Source organism: Phoenix dactylifera, chromosome 1 (genome assembly GCF_051530095.1).
Source record: "Phoenix dactylifera cultivar Ajwa chromosome 1, Ajwa_hap1_PhDact_Kaust_v1.1, whole genome shotgun sequence".
NCBI lineage: Eukaryota > Viridiplantae > Streptophyta > Magnoliopsida > Arecales > Arecaceae > Phoenix > Phoenix dactylifera.
The window spans coordinates 65,303,636-65,322,774 of NC_143190.1; the positions used below are offsets into that span (position 1 = coordinate 65,303,636).

At 38.5% G+C, this 19,139-nt stretch overlaps 1 protein-coding gene, 1 long non-coding RNA gene and 1 pseudogene across 2 annotated transcripts; all 3 read right to left on the minus strand.

Annotated features, from left to right (window-relative positions):
- Positions 1 to 5,290: 5,290 nt before the first annotated feature.
- LOC148715489 (uncharacterized) lies at positions 5,291 to 6,120 on the minus strand (annotated as a pseudogene).
- Positions 6,121 to 9,860: 3,740 nt separating this feature from the next.
- Positions 9,861 to 11,518, minus strand: LOC148715490 (uncharacterized). Its single transcript, XM_089926595.1, has 5 exons — positions 11,443 to 11,518; positions 11,123 to 11,326; positions 10,737 to 11,020; positions 10,248 to 10,640; positions 9,861 to 10,142 (listed from the first exon to the last, which is right to left on the minus strand). The coding sequence occupies exons 3-5, from the start codon at positions 10,791 to 10,793 to the stop codon at positions 10,095 to 10,097; spliced, it is 498 nt and encodes a 165-aa protein (XP_089782721.1). The 5' UTR covers positions 10,794 to 11,020; positions 11,123 to 11,326; positions 11,443 to 11,518; the 3' UTR covers positions 9,861 to 10,094.
- A 6,927-nt stretch (positions 11,519 to 18,445) lies between these two features.
- Positions 18,446 to 19,114, minus strand: LOC103705137 (uncharacterized). The gene is made up of 3 exons (XR_005511357.3): positions 19,047 to 19,114; positions 18,887 to 18,962; positions 18,446 to 18,663 (listed from the first exon to the last, which is right to left on the minus strand). It is a non-coding gene; the product is annotated as an uncharacterized LOC103705137 (long non-coding RNA).
- Between the last annotated feature and the right edge of the window lie 25 nt (positions 19,115 to 19,139).

Genomic DNA, 19,139 nt, shown 5'->3' on the forward strand with positions numbered 1-19,139 from the left:
CTTAACTTAAATCTCTCAAAAAGAAATTAGGAGAAGATAAAGGAATCTTGAAAGTATGGCCTTAAGTCCCTTTTACTTTTATTGATTCCTAAAAGAGTTGGGTACATAGCCTCTATTTATAATGTGAGGTCTGCCCTAATATAATTTGGATCAGATTTCTCTTCCTAATCCCAATAGGACTCTTTTTCCTAATATAGGTATCTTTAGTAGAAAAAAAGTTAAAAATCTTGAAGAGGTAGATCTCGACTTCCACATCAACTCTGCCTTTTGTCGTTCCACCGAATTCTTATCAGATAGAGAACTATGCCTAGTTAAAATTTTACATAAAAAGAAAAGTTTTGTTTTGACTAGTCTGTTTCGAGGCCTAAATGATGAAATTTCAGCTCGATTCAACCTTCTATTTCAAACGTTGTAGGAGGTCGGCCCAAAGTTGTAAATCTCGAAAGGATACCCAATTTTAAAAAAAAAATATCATCTCAATCAGGCATCGTATGACCAAGTTATGGCTTCTGAAGGTTTAGCATGCGACTCAGCTTCCCGATGAGGTGGATCTTGTTCTTGATGAGAGTTTGCAGTGAAATTTTGAATCTTATTCAAAATAATTTCATTTTATCCATATTCATAATATGAAAATTTGGTGGGGCCTGGATCATTGTTTGATGTACATGGATTCATGTCATATGATATACCTTTGTGATGATGTTACTCACAAAAGACTTTACAAATGCAAAGTCCTCCTAAGTTCACACACGATGCCTCTTCACCAACTTTAGCTATCCTTTTTAATTGGTGAGAAGATTTCTCTTATTTCTCTCAAATTTAGTAACCTTCCTCTAATGAATAGTAAGAGACTATTCATAATATGATCCTTCATATTATGACTTTTTGGATGCCAATTAGTAAGAGAACGAGCATGTTGCGTGGGACCTATTAGAGATATTCTTTTCTCTGATAAGCTAAAATCTAATTTAGTTTGGCAACTGCAACTATGCCTTGCAAACTACAATCTTACCCAAAGAATAGAACATGTAGTGAGTATCCCTTGTCACATTATATATCCACATAATTTCTTTCATCAACTAATATTCCATATGAACTATTGAATTGATATGGACCACCATGAGACTATCTATTAGTAATTCACATGTGTGTTCTTTTATTTAATTTGAATTAGACAATTTCTCAAAATGGTACCGGCCGGATTTCAAATTCAATTCTAAAGAACACAGTCTTGAATATTCTTTCCTTCCTAAGGAATGATGAATCCCCTTTTTGGATGTTCATGACTCTTTACAAATCTCCACATTTTATTTATGCAACCCAACATGTCCGTATATAATTTTTTACTAGACATCAATGGTTGACAATATCAAAGCTACACAAACTCCACATGAGATTATGTAACATCCTTAGGTCGTTAAGGAATTATGAATATGTGACTAGAACCACTCTTTCATTCTGACAGATTTTATGGTCCAAGAGTGTTCTAATATTTGGTCCTATTCAATATTTGTCATCTTACAAATACCCACATCTCTATTTTAATGATTGAAACACATCATCCTATCATATATAGTAGTACAACATGTGACAACCATAATATAAATATATTTGCCCAATATATATTTATTTAGGTTGTGAACTATTTTAGATTACAAAGAAATTGGAGTATCATATCTCTCTGTATTAATCTTTATTATTACATGATCTCCATACAATGTAATCATGGACAAATTTTATCATCATATAATAAAATTAATTTACCCACAATATGCATGTAATAAAACTTTATTAATATAATATTGGTTTTGTTGGGCACACTAACTCTTTCACTTGAACCCTTTCCAACCCCACTCGTAGTAGTCAAAGTGGTCCACATCGAGCATGGGGATCCTCTTGAATATCCATACACTACAAGAAAACTCATTTTTCCCGGCGCTTTTTATAATCTTTACCGACGCTTATAAGTGTCGGCTAAAGTTTCCGCAACGCAAACAGAAGCGTCGCAAAAGCGTTGGCGATACCGGAGTGGCAAAAGTTTTTGCCGACGCTAAGAGAAAGCGTCGGCAAAAACAGGACCTTCCCGACGCTAATGAAAGCGTCGGCAAAAATGACATTCGCCGATGCTTTAAGCGTCAGGAAAACCCCAAGGAAGCCCATTTTTGGGTTTTCGCCGACGCTTTAAAGGGTCGGTAAATGTATTTTTGCCGACGCTTTGTAGCGTCGGCGTAGGCCTTTAATTTATCGACGCTTTAAAGCGTCGGTGTAGGCTTACCGACGCTTTAACCTTTTATTTACCAACGCTTTAAAGCGTCGGGATTGCTATTTTTTAAAAAAAAATAAAAATACAAATGTAAATTATAAAAACATATTATAACAATATGAACCTGTATTACATTTATATTGACACAAACATTCAAATCATTCGAAATATTTAAATTATAAAAACACATTATAACAATTTGAACATGTATTACATTTACATTGACACAAACATTCAAATCATTCGAAATATTTAAATTATCATATAATCAAACTACTTTGTCACTACTATTGAACAACTCCCACACCAATCCTTCCCTCTCACTATAATTATATAATGTACAGTAATGTTGCACAAGTTATAATTACAATTGTTGTTGTCTGGTAACCTTGCTGCCATTGCTCTTTTTAGTTTCTAAAGTCGAGCCTTCGTGGCCCTCCCATATAGTCATCATCATCATCTTCTCCATCCTCATCATCTTCACCTTTATCCCATGGAGCTTTTCCACCTCTCAAACTTCTTGGAGTAGGCCGTTTCCTCTTGACATTAGCTGTGCACGTAGCATAATCCATAGCATCTTCCCTAAACAACCTCTTGAACTCCTGCATTACAATATCATATTATGAATTAGTGCAATAGGATGTCAGGCCCTGGCTGGAACCACCTTTTTCCCCAGCATAGACTCAAAAATTGGGTACATTAGCTAGCAACACTATGGCTGGCAATTAGGAGCATTTGGAAGAAAGAAGAGAGGAAAGGTGCTTGTAAAATGACGAGAGTATAAGAGCATGTCTGGAAGCATATAGCAAAAAAGAGAGAGAGTATAGGAGTACAAAAAAAGGAAGGGCAACTGTTTTGACTAACACAAATGACAAGGCAAGGCGGGAACAAGCTCTGTTTTCCCAATCTGCTCCTTTCAGTAGATGTTTTAAGATCAGCAAGAGTGCCTTACCTGGTGATTTATAAACAGATCCATACATGATCATTTTAAAGGAGGCCTCTGTAGGATTTTTATCTATGGAACTTAGGAAAATGGGAGAAAGTGAAAATAAATATAACAAAATAAATAATTTTTATCTGTAGGTTAATACTTGCATAAATATAACAATAACACAGTTTCAAGTTAGTGCAAATAACGACCAGATAAATTAAGCTTCCAATTTCAAAAGAACTTAAAAAATAGAATGTAAGTTGGCAATAGCAATGAAAGAGAAATGGAACAGCAGTAACTTTTAAAGAACAGGGAAATCTAGCACCTGAAGATCCTCCCTGATTCTTAGATTCTGTCCTGCTGGGTTCAGTAAATCATTAACAACCTAGGACCAAGAAGGTTCAGTGAGCAATATATCATCTCCTCTATATGTATAAAAGAGGCAAATAATTAGCATCAATAGGAAAGCGGTCATCTCAGTACAACCAGTATCCTTAGCAAAAGAAATTATTGTATCAGTGTTTAGAAGCATAAATTCTAGGAGACTTGATTCTTGCAAGATCACCAATAGAAAAGTACCAAACAGAAAACAAGTTGATTAATGGATAACATAATGGGAATCAACTACTATATGAAACAACAAATAAAAAGATAATCAAAAATTCACAAAAGGGAAAGCATGGCATCTAGAAGGGAAATGTATACTGCATTTTGGACATCATCCTCCACAATGAAGTTGATTGCTGGATCATAGAAGGAGACGACAACATCTACTTTTGTTAACCATATTTGGAATTAATTAGGCTCCTAGAAAAAAGGGAAACAATGACTATGTTCTATATACTTTTAGGACATTTCTTAACAAAAATTTGGATATATACATACATACATATATATATATATGTGTGTGTGTGTGTGTGTGTGTGTGTGTATGTATGTGTGTATGTTTGTATATGTTGGGCATATCTGGCTTTTTTTTCTTGACGATTTGAATCAGAGATGGTTCTAAAAAAAAAGAAAAAAAGAAACTATTAATTTGAGTTGAGGATTTAACTTTTATAATCATTAAGTCCTACCAATCAAAGTTGAGAGACCTAACTCTTCATCTAATTAGAAGCTAAATGTAGTAAAATGAATTATATAATGATTGATATGAACAATTAACTTAAAGAGAATCTTGTCAAAAAGATAATACCTGGCACAGCATCTAGAAGTGTTTAAATATCAGTACTACAGTCTTTTATGCCAAGTATGGCAATTTCACAAACGGACTCAACTATATAATCATTATGCATCAAAGGATTAAAATAGAAAGACCTCTCACCTTCTAAATTCCACAAGCAGAGCACGCTGTTCAGATGTTTTATCAACACTAACATCTCTCTCTAGCAGTATAGCTGCACAAAAATAATCAGGCTACAGCAATCAGATGATCAGCAGGGCACAAAGATCGCAATGTATCATGTATTGATACTGTAATATGCAGAAATTCAGCATTGAAAATACACCAATGACTATGAAAACTACTATTTACCAGTGAAAATTCATGAGAATACATCAAATTTATGTTAAATAGCTTCGCACAACCAAAAAAAAAAAGAAAGACAAACACACATGACTGACAATCATCATTCACGACTTCTTGAGACCTAATAAGAGCTGAGTGAGTAAATCAGTACCTCGAAGGAAGAACTGCTTGAGGAACAAAAGGGGCATAAGCAGTTTCCCTCTCAGCTGCAAGCCTTTGAGCTTTCTGAAACTCTTTCAGAACTGCTTGGAAATCTTTTGCAAGCTTTGCATCGGCTATCTTTTTGCTTGCCTGCATTTAGAAATTCATGTCTAAGAATCACGGAATTAAGGGGGAAAATCAGCATGATGTGTAGACCAATAGTCTTAGAGGCCTTATTAGAATGAAGCATATATACAATATGTCACCTCTATATAGCTGGAAGTCTCAAAATAGCTGCCACCATGCCATTGTAATTCAAACACTATGCACCAGAAACAAAAATCATGACCACTACATCATTTGACAAGGACAAGTTCATGAATTACCAACAATCATAGAAGATAAAGTTTCCACTTAATCAAATGCCAACGGAAAGATGGAAATGGTACCATTTGATGAGCGAACCAAAGACAAAATGCTGCATGATGGGCACCTTCTCAAGCACCTCAGCCTTATATATCTTCAGCATTCCACTGTTCACCTTGCTCCATGTCGGAACCGCACTGATATCATCAAGCATCGGGGAGTGCTCAGCAAACACCCCCTTCTTCACCTTCTTGACAAAAGCCACACAGGCCAAGTACATATACTCGTGGGAGAAGTTATCAAGAATGTCCTGGTTGTGAATCGACTTGGGCTTCATATACTTGTGATCAATAAGATGAGCTGAGCCAAAGATAAAGGGGAGAAAGTGGTAGTCGTCGATCCAAGAGGTTAGGGCTTGGAGGAGGGAGAGGAGGGAGGTGACGGTTTGGGGGAGGGGGGGAACGGGGTCGGAGATCTTGCGGCCGCGGACAGAGTGGGAGAGGGCGGCGACGAAGCCAGGGAAGTGGCGGCCGGCGGCAGAGGAGTGGAAGCGGCGGATGTCGTCGGGAGAGGAGATGCGCTTGGTGGGGGTTTCAAAGTGATAGGGAGGGGTAACGGGGGGACGGGGAGGGGCTGGGGGACGGGGGCGAGGATGATGGTGTTGGTCTGGGTGGGGGCGTTGATCGCCGGCGTGCGGATAGGGCGGTATGCCAGCAGGTTATAGGCGTCGGTCCAGGGCGGCGGAGAGGAGATGGAGGCGGTGGGGCCGCCACAGGCGGAGCACACCGACGACGGCGGCGGGCTCGCCTCGGCCGCGGTGGCGGAGGTGGAGCAGACGGCGGCGCATGAAGAGTCGGCGGAGGCGGCGGAGGAGGGCTCGGGGTCGGTCATTTTTTATGGGAGGCGATGCAGAAGAATCGAGGCAGCGGGAGGGAGGAAGGGAGAAGAATCGGGGCGAAGAAGAAACGAGAGAGGGCGAGAAAGAGAGAGAGAGGAGGCGGGATGGGTGCGGGCGGAGGGAGAGGAAGAATAGGTTTCTTGCAACACTGGTCGGTGCCGGAGAGGAGGGAGGAGAAGGCAGAGGAAGGAGGAGGCAGAGGAGGGCTTGATATGTCGATCGAGAATGGAGGAGGGGGGCGGACGTGGGTTTTGATGGGTATTTGATTTCAACGACGCGAGTAAGCGTCGTCTTAGGCAAACTCTACAACGACGCTAACAAGCGTCGTATATTGCCGACGCTTTTAAAATGCGTCGGCTATTTTTGGCGCTCTGCGGGACATTGCCGATGCTTGTAGTAAGCGTCGGCAAAAAAGCGCCGTTAAAAGCCCTTTTTCCTGTAGTGATAGTAGCCAAAATGGTCCATATCAAGTTTGATGATCCTCCTAAATACTCGTAATGACTAAAGTATTCCACATCGAGTCTGGTGATCTTTCTGAATACTCGCAGTAGACAAAGTATTCCACATTAGGTTTGGTGATTCTTTTGGATACTCGTAGTAGCCAAGTGATTTACATCGAGTTTGGTGATTCTCCTGAATATTCGTAGTAGCTAAAGTGGTCCACATCGAGTCAGGTATTGTTTAGAAGATTTAGCTCCTGCTAAATCAGAACTAAAGATGAAAAAATGCTTGCTTCGTTGTCTCGCAACTGAACCACTTGGTTTTGCCAGAAGATAGAGTTTCTAATGCTTGTGTTGAAGGTATTGCCAATCGAGACACAATCTCGGTGAGTTAGGATATCTTCTTCTCTAGTTGTGTGAGACATTCTATTATTTTATCATCCATCGATGTAGAAGCAGCAACTATACTCACTTTTGTCCTGCATACTTCAAACATGCATAGCTCTTCTCTTGACTACTTGTACTCCTCATGCATTTTGACCACGAACAGAGGCTCCCACAGATATAGAAGATCGGAGCTCTAATACTAACTTGATATGATCATATCAAGTTGGAATTCTGCGAGGTAAGAGTATGGCTCTGATACCAACTTGATCCAATCGAAAAGAAGAAAAAATTTCTTCAGCCTACTCAATTCGAATCTCTCAAAAAAAATAAAAGAAGATGGATGAATCTCAAAAGTAAGGCTTTAAGTCTCCTTTTCTTTCATTGATTCTTAAAAAAATAAAGTACATAGCTTCTATTTATAATGCGAGGTCTGTCTTAACACAATTTAGGTCGGATTGCTCTTTCCAATCATAGTAGGACTTTTTTTAAAAAATAGGCATCGCTGGTAAAAAAAGCTAAAAATCTTGAGAAGAGTACATCTTGACTCTATATTAATTCTGTCTTCCGTCGCTCCACCGAATTCTTATTGGATGAGAGCTACGCCCAGTCAAAGTCTTGCCCAAAAAGAAAACTTTTATTTTGACTAGCCCATTTTGGAGCCTAAACGATGGAATTTCGGTCTGATTCATCATCCAAAGTTGTAGATCTCAAAAAGATATCTAATTTTCAAAAAATATCATCTCAATTGGACATTATATGACCAAATTATGGCCTTCAAAAGTTTGGCATGTGACTCTACTTTACGATGTGGCGAATCTTGCTCTTAAATCTTGCTTAGCCCCACTCGTAGTAGTCAAAATGGTCCACATCATGTCTGAAAATCCTTCTCGATAATCATAGTGGCCAAAGTGGTTCACATCAAATCTTGTGATCCTCTTAAATACTCGTAGTGGCTAAAGTATTGTACATCGAGTCTGGTGATCCTTCTGAGTACTTGTAGTGGCCGAAGTATTCCATATCAAGTTTGATAATCTTCTTGGATACTTGCAGTGACCAAAGTAATTAACATCGAGTTTGGTGATCCTCCTGAATATTCATAGTAGCCAAAGTGTTCCACATCAAGTCCGATGATCCTCTTGGATCAGAAGAAACTCTTAGGAATGGAGTTTTGGTACTTGGATAGCTGAAGAAAGGAAGAACTTCATACTAGTATGAAAGGGGTGAATAAGGAGGGCTTTTTTGAGATAAATAATAGCTTGCTTTTGTCAAAAACGGCCAACCACAAACTTGGATCAGTTTGAAAGTTGTTGCCGATGAAACAAGCCCTAGACTATACTAAAGGACATTATGAGGCCGTTAAGGAATTTCTTGAAGCAAGAAAATTGTCATCATAGTTGGAGCAATCTCATAAGATGAAAAATGGATTATGCCCCATATTTTAATGGGATTGTATAAAAATAGGAAACTTGGCAATAGTCTCTCAGACTCGATAGGGATTTATAAAAGAAGAGGGTGGAGGATCAAGGTAATAGGAGAAATAATGGTAATAAACATAGAAGATATGGGAGAAATGATGACAACAAAGAGAAGAATTAAGGGATGGTTTGGGAGACGGGGAGATTTGAGCACTTGACAATTCAGAAGATGTGTGGTCGAATGCTAGATTAGTGCACCCATTAGCTTAGTGGGAAAATTTGCAGGTCCTTCCCATATATTGGCTCATGTGTTCCATTAGCTTAGTGATTCAAAATATGTATATTGAATGACAATAAAATTTGACTTCAAGAAGTTGCAAATCCAAAGGATATAAATAGTAAATAAATAAATAAGAAAAAGAAATTGGAGCATTGGAGAGGAGTTTAAATATAAAGAGAAAGTAGAAAGTAAATAATAATAACAACAATAATAATAATAATAATAATAGGTGGGAAGAAATAGATGTACTTTTATAATGTCTTGGATAAGAGAAAAGAGAGAAAGAAAATACTTATTTAATAAGTAAAAAGAGAGTAGCAACGAGTTACCATGGTTTATAAATGAAATTTTTAATAATTTTAATGCCTTTATTCATTTGGACATGATTTGAGTAAGATAAATACGAGAGAGATACTTATTTAATTGAATTAAAAAGAGAACCTCAATTAGCACTAATCATAACTATTTTTTTAATGATTTTAATATTATTATTTAGACTATCTTTGTGTCTTTTGGAGAATCCCATGAGTATGACCATGGGATCAACTAGGAAAATTGTTTATCCATGAACTTCGAGTGTGTGAAGAGTAGCATGACCGGCCAACTAATCTTTAATTTGGTTTTCCTCATAGAACATAAACAGGAAATGAGATAAGTTGTGCCTTGAAGATGTTTACCTTCTCTAATTTTTATTGTCATGGATCTAGCCTCGAGGTTCAATTGAGTAAAAATTGGATATGACAATTGTATTTTTATTGTATAAAACGGCTAATAAGACTACTTGATTTGAAATTCTTTTTAACTCTCAAGGAAGATCATGCAATTAAAATCCATGGCATACACTACAAAAGAAGGAATAACTCCCGGCGGTTTTTTTTGTCTCTACCGACGCTTATAAGCGTCGGCGAATTCCCAGCCCACGCTTCACAAAGCGTGGGTCAGACGTCGGGCAGGTGGGCGTGGGTCGGGTTTAACCCGACGCGTCAAAAAAGCGTCGTCGGTCTATTCCGACGCTATTAAGCGTCGTTCCTTTTATAAGACTCCGACGCTTAAAAGCGTCGGCGTACCTCAATCGACGCTTCACACCCGTAGTTTTCGTTGGGCTATGCCGACGCTTAAAATCGTCGGCCTAATCTGCTTTACCGACGCAATAAAGCGTCGTTAATGGCGTTTCACATTCCGTCCCAGTTCGTATTTCTGACGCTAAATAGCGTCGGCAATGGCTTTTTTTTTAAAAAAAAAATTTGTAAATGCAATTTTTAATTCTCTGTATACATTAATTTCTAACAAAACACATACACTAAATCACATAGATAACAAAATACACAACACAGACAAGAACTTTTCATTCAAAATCTCAATATTATCACATTTGATTACATTGTACTTCAAAAACATTCTAAAAACATCCATCTCAAATTCCTAAGTACACAATCTACGATGTATCAAGAGTCGATGGCATCATCTCTACGAGTAGATGAAGTATCAGCAACCTACAAGAAAAAAATACTTTAGAAACTAAAAATACGAAAGTCATCACGCTAATACAAGAATACATTATAATTATATAAAATATTCAAATATATTTAGTTATGTACCGGAGGAGCAAATCTCTGCAAAAAAGATGAAATATGGTCAAGCTGATCCTGCAAAGATTGTATCTTCAACTCTTGGCTCTGCTTCAACTCCGCCATATCAGTCATATGACTCTGCCTCATCTCCTCTATCCTTGTCTCATATGACTGCTTTATCTGTGCCATCTCTGTCTTCAAACTACAAACCTCTGCAGTGCTAGTACCTTGTCTGGCATCTTGGGTATATCGGCTCACTGCAGATAGCTGAGTGGGGGTAACTCCGATACCGTAACCCCTCACGCGACCATAACGTTCTGGGCCCATCAATTCGGCATAGACCTGAGCCTCGACGCGACTGGCCGCGTCGGATGATGATGACTCCCCGACGCGCTCTGAAATAAGATTTGTAGCTCTTTCCTATATCTCTCTCAAAAAAAAAAACAGTCACATTAATAATTTAAAAGAAGTAAAATTAATTAAAAAATTATGATAAAATAAAAAATGAATACATACAACTATATCTCTCGACTCGTCCCGGACAAAGCTGCCATCTCGGTGAGTGTGGGTCATCTTATAAAACTCTACCTCACCAGGCTTCCTTCCATGCTCTACTATCTACACATACGGAAAGTATATGGGCAAACTATATATCATGATACGTGCTATATGTTAGTAGAGTTTCAAATAGTTTCAAAAGAACTTACGAATTCATTTCTACGTCTCGCATAACTCTTCGAGCCTGAAGTATGAAAAACTGCTTGAGATGCTCGTGCAGCTCTACCAATATTAGAATATGTCTGCCAAAATAAAAGCACACAGTATAATATGATTCAATGTATATATTTGCAATCTATATTAATAATAAAGATAATAGAAGATATTCAAACAATATACGTGACCTGTCCTCTTTCAGAAAATCAGTAATGAACAAGCTCCCTCCACTGCTGAGGGTATACATCAGGAGGAGTCACACGAGCAACCTCCTCCTCTGTCATACCCTCGCGCTTGAAGTCCGTCTTCAATTTTGCTTTATATTCTTTCCATTTGCGATTGAGGGACTTTAGCACCCAATCATGGCTCTCTGGAGGGAGTACAAACTTACCCTACAACAAGATTCAGAATGTTATAATAATATTAAACATCTAAAATAAAATTATGATACTAAGCAAATTAATATACAGGAGGTGTCGAATTAAAAAGAATAAATTCAATTCATTACCTGTATAAGTCTAAGAAGCTCAACCTTATACGAAGGAAGCATGTCATTCCACTTCGTATAGTTGAGTGGACACAGCCAGGGGCGGCCCAATACATTTGGGGGCCTAAGGCGAATCCAATGAATGAGGCCTTTTTTTAATAATAAATTTTTTTAATAAATATAAAATATTAAAAAAATGATATGAAAATGGATAGTTATCAAGTACACTATTTCAACAAAGGTACATGAATCTAACAAAGATAGGCCAGAAATCTTTTTAATTTAATATTATTTTTGAATGGAAATGCAGAAAAGTAATTATCCTAAAAGAAGGGCCATAAAACTGATTAAATAACTGAGATAATGCTTGGCAATTTTGTTTATCATGTCAAGCAAGAGCAGAATAGGAAAAGGTCATCCCATGGCACTTCATGGTCAAGGTAAAGAAAAGAATTTGTCCAGGAGCTTCTCTATAAGAGAAAGTAGGGGCATTATGGGAAATTGACTCCATCTAATTAATAAAAGTCCCATCCCTCCATCTCCCCTTCAAGTGAGTACCCAAGCAGCAACCGCAACATCACAGCACAGCAGCCATTCAACCCCCTCCCTCCTTCTCTCTCTACCACCCAAGAGGGGAGAAGAAACCGAGAGGAGAAAATTAAAAGAATCTCCACCCTCCAAGAAGTCCATTTCCAATCCCCCTTTCTTCCTGATGGCCCAGCTGGATCAGGAGTAATGTGAGGGAAGGAAAACCAAGACCAAAACCAAACAAGAGAAGGGATGAAAGGTAAGAGTGGCTTCAGGCGTGTATCAAGCCAACCAAATCCCTCCTCTCTCTCTCTCTCCATCCAAAACAAAACTACCGTCCCCAACTTCCTAAATTTCCCCTCTGCAGGCCAAGAAACTCTCCACCTCCCTTCCATCAAGGGGGAAGACTCGTAGCCAGCTCATCCCGTTTTATATGGGGCCTTTGCTTCCTTTTGGTCACGGTCCCTCCCTCCCTCCCTCCCTCTCTCTCTCTCTCTCTCTCTCTCCACCTTCCGGGGGCCTTCCGTTGGCCCGGGGCCTTAGGCGACCGCCTCAGTCGCCTAAGGCTCGGGCCGGCCCTGGACACAGCTGACCCTTGCGTGCAACCGATCCTAAAAAGCTTGATAGTAGACTTCCAGTTCTATTGATGGGCTGCCCCAATTCGTTGCATCGGATGATGATCTTCTCACCCGGAGGAAGCTTCCACACATCCTTTGCTTGAGTGGGTCTCCGTCTCGTCCTCACTGTCCCTTGTCCATCTATTCAAATTAAATAAAATGTCTTAAAAAGTTGAAGACAAATATGAACATAAAATATGAACTTTAAATCGAATTACCCTGGATCCGGAGCTCATCCTCCGGATAATCAGCAGGAGGCTCGCGCTGAGATCCTGACTCGTGCTGCTGGTGATCACATGGCTGCTGGGACTGCAGGGACTGCTCAGAAGTAGATCCCACCTGAGAATGCTGGAACTCCACATCTCTAAATCGTCTCCCTCGGGGCATATTGTTACCTGGTATGCACAAAAAAGAATCAATATTTGGTTAAATGATAAATTTATACTAAATAAAGGGCTAATAAAAGAGAAGATCAAATTTTACTCTAGAAGATCGCCAGAGATATCTTTCTTAGGACAATATGACACCAACCAGCCATATCAAGCTGATCATCACAATCATTCTGATTTTTAAGGCATTTAGAACATGGATCATCATACAACTATATCATCTTCAAACTTCATATGCATATCAGTCTACATGTTCAAACTTCAAAGTATATGCATATCAGTCTACATGTTCAAACTTCAAAGTATATTCATATCAGTCTACATGTTCAAACTTCAAAGTTTTTCTTGACCTGAAGTCTTTGAAAGATGTAATACTAAATTCAATTTGAAAAAGTGGTGCAAAATTTGAAAAAGATGGAACACTTCACTATTGAAGCTGTGGCTGGAGGATGTACACGGGCTTAATGAAGCACAAAGACATTGATGGGTGGTGCCAAGGTTTCCAAGGTTCATGCCAATTTCTTCATCAATTTCAATGGATCCACTTCGACAGATATGCTAGGACTGATGAACCATGTCAAAGAGAGAGTCGATCAAATGGTTGGGTTGGAACTCAAAGAGGAAATCAGATATATTCCTTACAGAACTCAAACTGTTTAAGTGTTTTTTCTTTTTTTGAAATTATTTTTGGACATAATTAATGTCCCCCAGATTATATATATATATATATATCGATCTATCTTATGTTACTGAAAAGCAAGCACTATTGAAGTTTGCCGATTCAAGTAGAAATTTATTAAAAAAATCTGGCATTACAAGCTTAAGTATGATGTCCACCATGGTATGAAATGGCATAATTTCAGATGTCCATTACTCTTCTGAATTGATAAAAAAACAATGTGCAGTTAAATTTAAGCATCAGTGTGACTGATTTGACATCTTGGTCAGTACCTTAGTGATGGCATGAGCAGCAATTCCAATCGGACAGAAAAGAAGGCACAAAGAAACCGAATGCCGAGTCTCCACCTTGTTCTTTAGACCATCATGAAATACCTGCCTGCAGGGCCGGCCCGAGCCTTAGGCGACTGAGGCGGTCGCCTAACGCCCCGGGCCAACGGAAGGCCCCCGGAAGGTGAAGAGAGAGAGAGAGAGAGAGAGAGAGAGAGGGAGGAAGGGAGGGAGGGACCGTGACCAAAAGGAAGCAAAGGCCCCATATAAAACGGGATGAGCTGGCTACGAGTCTTCCCCCTTGATGGAAGGGAGGTGGAGAGTTTCTTGGCCTGCAGAGGGGAAATTTAGGAAGTTGGGGACGGTAGTTTTGTTTTGGATGGAGAGAGAGAGAGAGGAGGGATTTGGTTGGCTTGATACACGCCTGAAGCCACTCTTACCTTTCATCCCTTCTCTTGTTTGGTTTTGGTCTTGGTTTTCCTTCCCTCACATTACTCCTGATCCAGCTGGGCCATCAGGAAGAAAGGGGGATTGGAAATGGACTTCTTGGAGGGTGGAGATTCTTTTAATTTTCTCCTCTCGGTTTCTTCTCCCCTCTTGGGTGGTAGAGAGAGAAGGAGGGAGGGGGTTGAATGGCTGCTGTGCTGTGATGTTGCGGTTGCTGCTTGGGTACTCACTTGAAGGGGAGATGGAGGGATGGGACTTTTTTTAATTAGATGGAGTCAATTTCCCATAATGCCCCTACTTTCTCTTATAGGGAAGCTCCTGGACAAATTCTTTTCTTTACCTTGACCATGAAGTGCCATGGGATGACCTTTTCCTATTCCGCTCTTGCTTGACATGATAAACAAAATTGCCAAGCATTATCTCAGTTATTTAATCAGTTTTATGGCCCTTCTTTTAGGATAATTACTTTTCTGCATTTCCATTCAAAAATAATATTAAATTAAAAAGATTTCTAGCCTATCTTTGTTAGATTCATGTACCTTTGTTGAAATAGTGTACTTGATAACTATCCATTTTCATATCATTTTTTTAATATTTTATATTTATTAAAAAAATTTATTATTAAAAAAAAGGCCTCATTCATTGGATTCGCCTTAGGCCCCCAAATGTATTGGGCCGCCCCTGCCTGCCTGAATGACAAAACACAGTGTGCCTTAAGAACTTCTATATGGAAAAAAGAATGTGCTACTATATACTTAAACAGAGAAAATAGGAGATGATGATGATAGCACAAAGACATTGTCTCTTGATGCTAGCAGCCGCCTTGGAATATAAACAAGCATTTACTGTATTGGAAACATGCGATGATAACTACAATGAAGCACCATCGACTGAGGACTGGAAGAAGGTAGAGATTACATCTTTCAAAGACTACTAAATCAGAAATTAGAAGTTTTAAGAGACAAGACAATAGATGTTCTTAAAGTACCAGCAACATTTGAAACTCCAACTGCAAGGACCGATTCAGGAATGGAGCCAACTTGTCCTTTCAAGTTGCTCATAAGCGCATCGAGCATCGAGCATCGAGCTTAAAGTCGGTTTCCATCCTTCTCAAAAAGCTCATAAGCGCATCGAGCATGTTGCTCCCATCTATCCAGACCTTCAAGCTGATGGACACTTAATGTAGCCGCACAGAACTCATCGTAATCCATTCTTCTGTACTGAAGAGCACTAAGCTGGCAAATGGCAATATAGTTTTTTCTTTATAACACAAATAGTAAGCTGAGCAATATAAAGAAAAAAACAAAAACTTCTAACAATCAAACACATACTGAGATCAGAAGATCTTGTACACGGGATTCCTTCATTGCATCAAACTCGTTGGCGCATTTACTTCATCAGTTGGCACAACATTATAAGGCATACACTGAGTATAAGTATCATCGTCCTCCTCTTCCAACTTCTTTCCCATATCATACAAGTCCCTAGATTTCGTTTTAATAACAAGAGACCAATTTTTATCTTTTGAGTCTTGCACAAAAAATACTTGTCGAGCTTGAGATGAAAAAACAAATGGATCATCTTTCAATAACACACCAGTATGTATCAACCTTGAAAAATTTACAAGTGTGAATCCATTTATGTCTTGCCTCAAACCTCTAGGTGAGTTTATATCCACCCAATCACATCGAAATAATACTACCTTAAAATTTTCATAATAATCCAGCTCATAAATATCTGTTAGAGCACCATAATAATTTTTTCCGTCCGCCTCAACTATAACTCCACTATTTTGGGTTTTTCTAAATTTCTCACGCTCTTTAGTATGAAATTTAAAACCATTTATAATGAACCCAACATATCTGTTGACAATATTATTTGGACCTCGAGCAATGACTATTAACTCATCAGAACAATGCTTCTCCATCATCACTGGTACCTAAAAAAAATTATGGAAGTAATGATTAATTTCTCTCTATAAAATTTAAAAAAAAGCTTAATATATTAGACATCTAACCTGTTTGGAAAGCCATTCTGGAAATAATTCAACCAACCATCGTTGCTCAATCCTCGGTGTAGGACGAATATTATGGTTGAGACTTCGCTGAGCTATTAAAAATTCTCTGCACGATCAAGGTTATCTTTAATTAAATACCAATATTACATTCTCCTGACATGACAGTAAATTTAGATTTCAATTAACCGTACTAACCTGCGAGATTCGGATATTATATCACTATGAAGTAAGACATAGCGATGTGCCTGTGCCAACGATTTCTGGTCAAGAACAACACTTTCAACTTTTTCCAAAACTCTTCCGCCAGATGAGAACTTGTAAACATCTGCATTCTCTATGATATCACAATTCCTTTGAGGTCGATTGAAAACCGTTTCAACACCTTCAAGATATCTCGAACAAAATGTCAAACACTCCTCAGCAATATATCCTTCAGCAATCGAGCCCTCGGGATAGGCTCGATTGCGTACATAATCTTTTAAGCGCATAAGAAACCTTCAACAATAAATTTTTAAAATAAATATCAAAATCAAACTGATTATTAAATAATTATATTAGAGTTTAGAAAAATTACCTCTCAATAGGATACATCCATCGGTAGTGAACCGGGCCACCAAGTTTAGCTTCCGTCGCTAAGTGAATGAGTAGATGAACCATAATAGTAAAAAAACCCAGGAGGAAAGATCTTTTCCATATTGCATAGTGTAAGTGCAATATTAGACTCCAATTAATCAAGCTCCTTAGGATCAAGAACTTTGGAACATAATGCCTTAAAGAATGATGATAATTGAGAAACAATTGCAAAAACTTGTTTCGGTGTTGACGATCTTAAAGCCAATGGAAAGATATCTTGCATCAAAATGTGACAATCGTGACTTTTAAGATTTGAAAATTTTCGCTCTTTGAGATTTACGCATCGTGAAATATTCGATGAGTACCCATCAGGAACCTTCAAATTTTTCAGAACTGTTAGAAAAAGATCTTTCTCTTGAGTAGACATTGTATAACATGCAGGAGGTGTATAAAATTTATCATTGGCAAGCTCTGTCGGATGAAGCTCTTGTCTTGTGCCCATATCTTTCAAATCAAGACGCGCTTTCAAGTTATCTTTGGTCTTCCCATCAAGATTTAACAATGTTCCAATCAGGTTATCACAAACGTTCTTCTCTATATGCATCACATCAAGGTTATGTCGAAGAAGATTATACTCCCAATAAGATAAATCAAAGAAAATGCTCTTTTTTTTCCATAGTTGTTTCTGTGTAGATGCTGCCATTGAGTCATCATCATTTTCCTGACCATATATGTTGTCTTCATTCTCAAAAAAGTTGTCAACATCCTCAGCAACCTCTGCTATTAATCCTTCATTCATTGTGCTGCCAACATGCTCCCTCCCCCTCTTCTTTGAACATTTGGCAACCTTACCCGGTATATAATTGGTGTCATGCATTTGTCTGAAGACTTCAGTTCCAGTTGGTGGAGCAGGGGCAGATCGCAACTCTATGGTACAATCAAACAAGTCTTTCTGAAATCGAAATGGATGGTTTGCTTCTAACCACCGACGATGGCCCATATAACAGAACTTTCCTCCATGTTTTAACCAATACGAATGGGTTGAATCTCCACAAGAAGGACATGCAATACGCCCCTTAGTGCTCCAACAAGATAAATTAGCATATGCAGGAAAATCATTGATAGTCCAAATAAGAGCTGCACGCAATTTGAAATTTTGTCCAGCAAAAGCATCAAATGCATCAATACCCTCCCATATTTGTTTCAATTCCTCTATTAGAGGCTGTAGAAAAACATCAATATCATTACCTGGGCCCTTGTCACCTGGAATAACCATTGATAGAATTACTGAAGACTGTTTCATACACATCCATGGTGGCAAATTATATGGAATCAAAATAACCGACCAAGTGCTATATGTTGAGCTCATCGTTCGGAATGGATTAAACCCATCAGTAGCTAAACCTAGCCTAACACTGCGAACATCAGAAGCAAATTCGGGATGCCTATCATCAAATGCTTTCCATGCGGGACTATCCGCTGGGTGTCGTAACATTCCATCCTTTGTACGGTCTTCGTCATGCCATCTCATCGAGGAAGCCGTCTTCGGTGATGCAAACATCCTTTTCAATCTTGGTATAAGAGAAAAATACCTCAAAATTTTAGCCGGTTTTTTCTTAGTTGGTGCAGCATCCTTTTCAGTCCGAACTCCATCCAAATATTCAGCACTAGATCTTAACTTATTTATCCAACTTTTGTCCATTCTATTAGAATACCGATTGAACTGCAGTTTTTAAAAAAAAGACAAACAAAATTAAGTAAAATGCAAAGTAATTAATGTAATTAATGTTCATGTGCTACACCCTACCCATCGTGCGGATTTATTTCCCATAATGGGGTCCACTTGTAATTAAAGGTCCCCATGTAATTAAGGCCCGAAACCAAATGCAACAGAAGAAGTATATTATGCAGCTGAATGGAATGAGAATGAGTAAGAGAAAGGTTACCACTCAGCAAGCTTAAAGTTTGCAGATAACAGTGTCGGTGAAAGGGGTGAAAGAGAGGGCTCTTCACCTACAATCCCTGTGGATGTACCAACACAAGCATGAACACATGAAATTTATTTAAGAATGTCAACAACAACCAGTTCGAGAAATATCAACTCACCTACTGTTTGATTTCTTATCCTTGCAAGTTGTTGATATGTTTAAATGTCTGAATATGTTGTCTGGAATGAAGATAATGCTTCTCAGAAGAGCA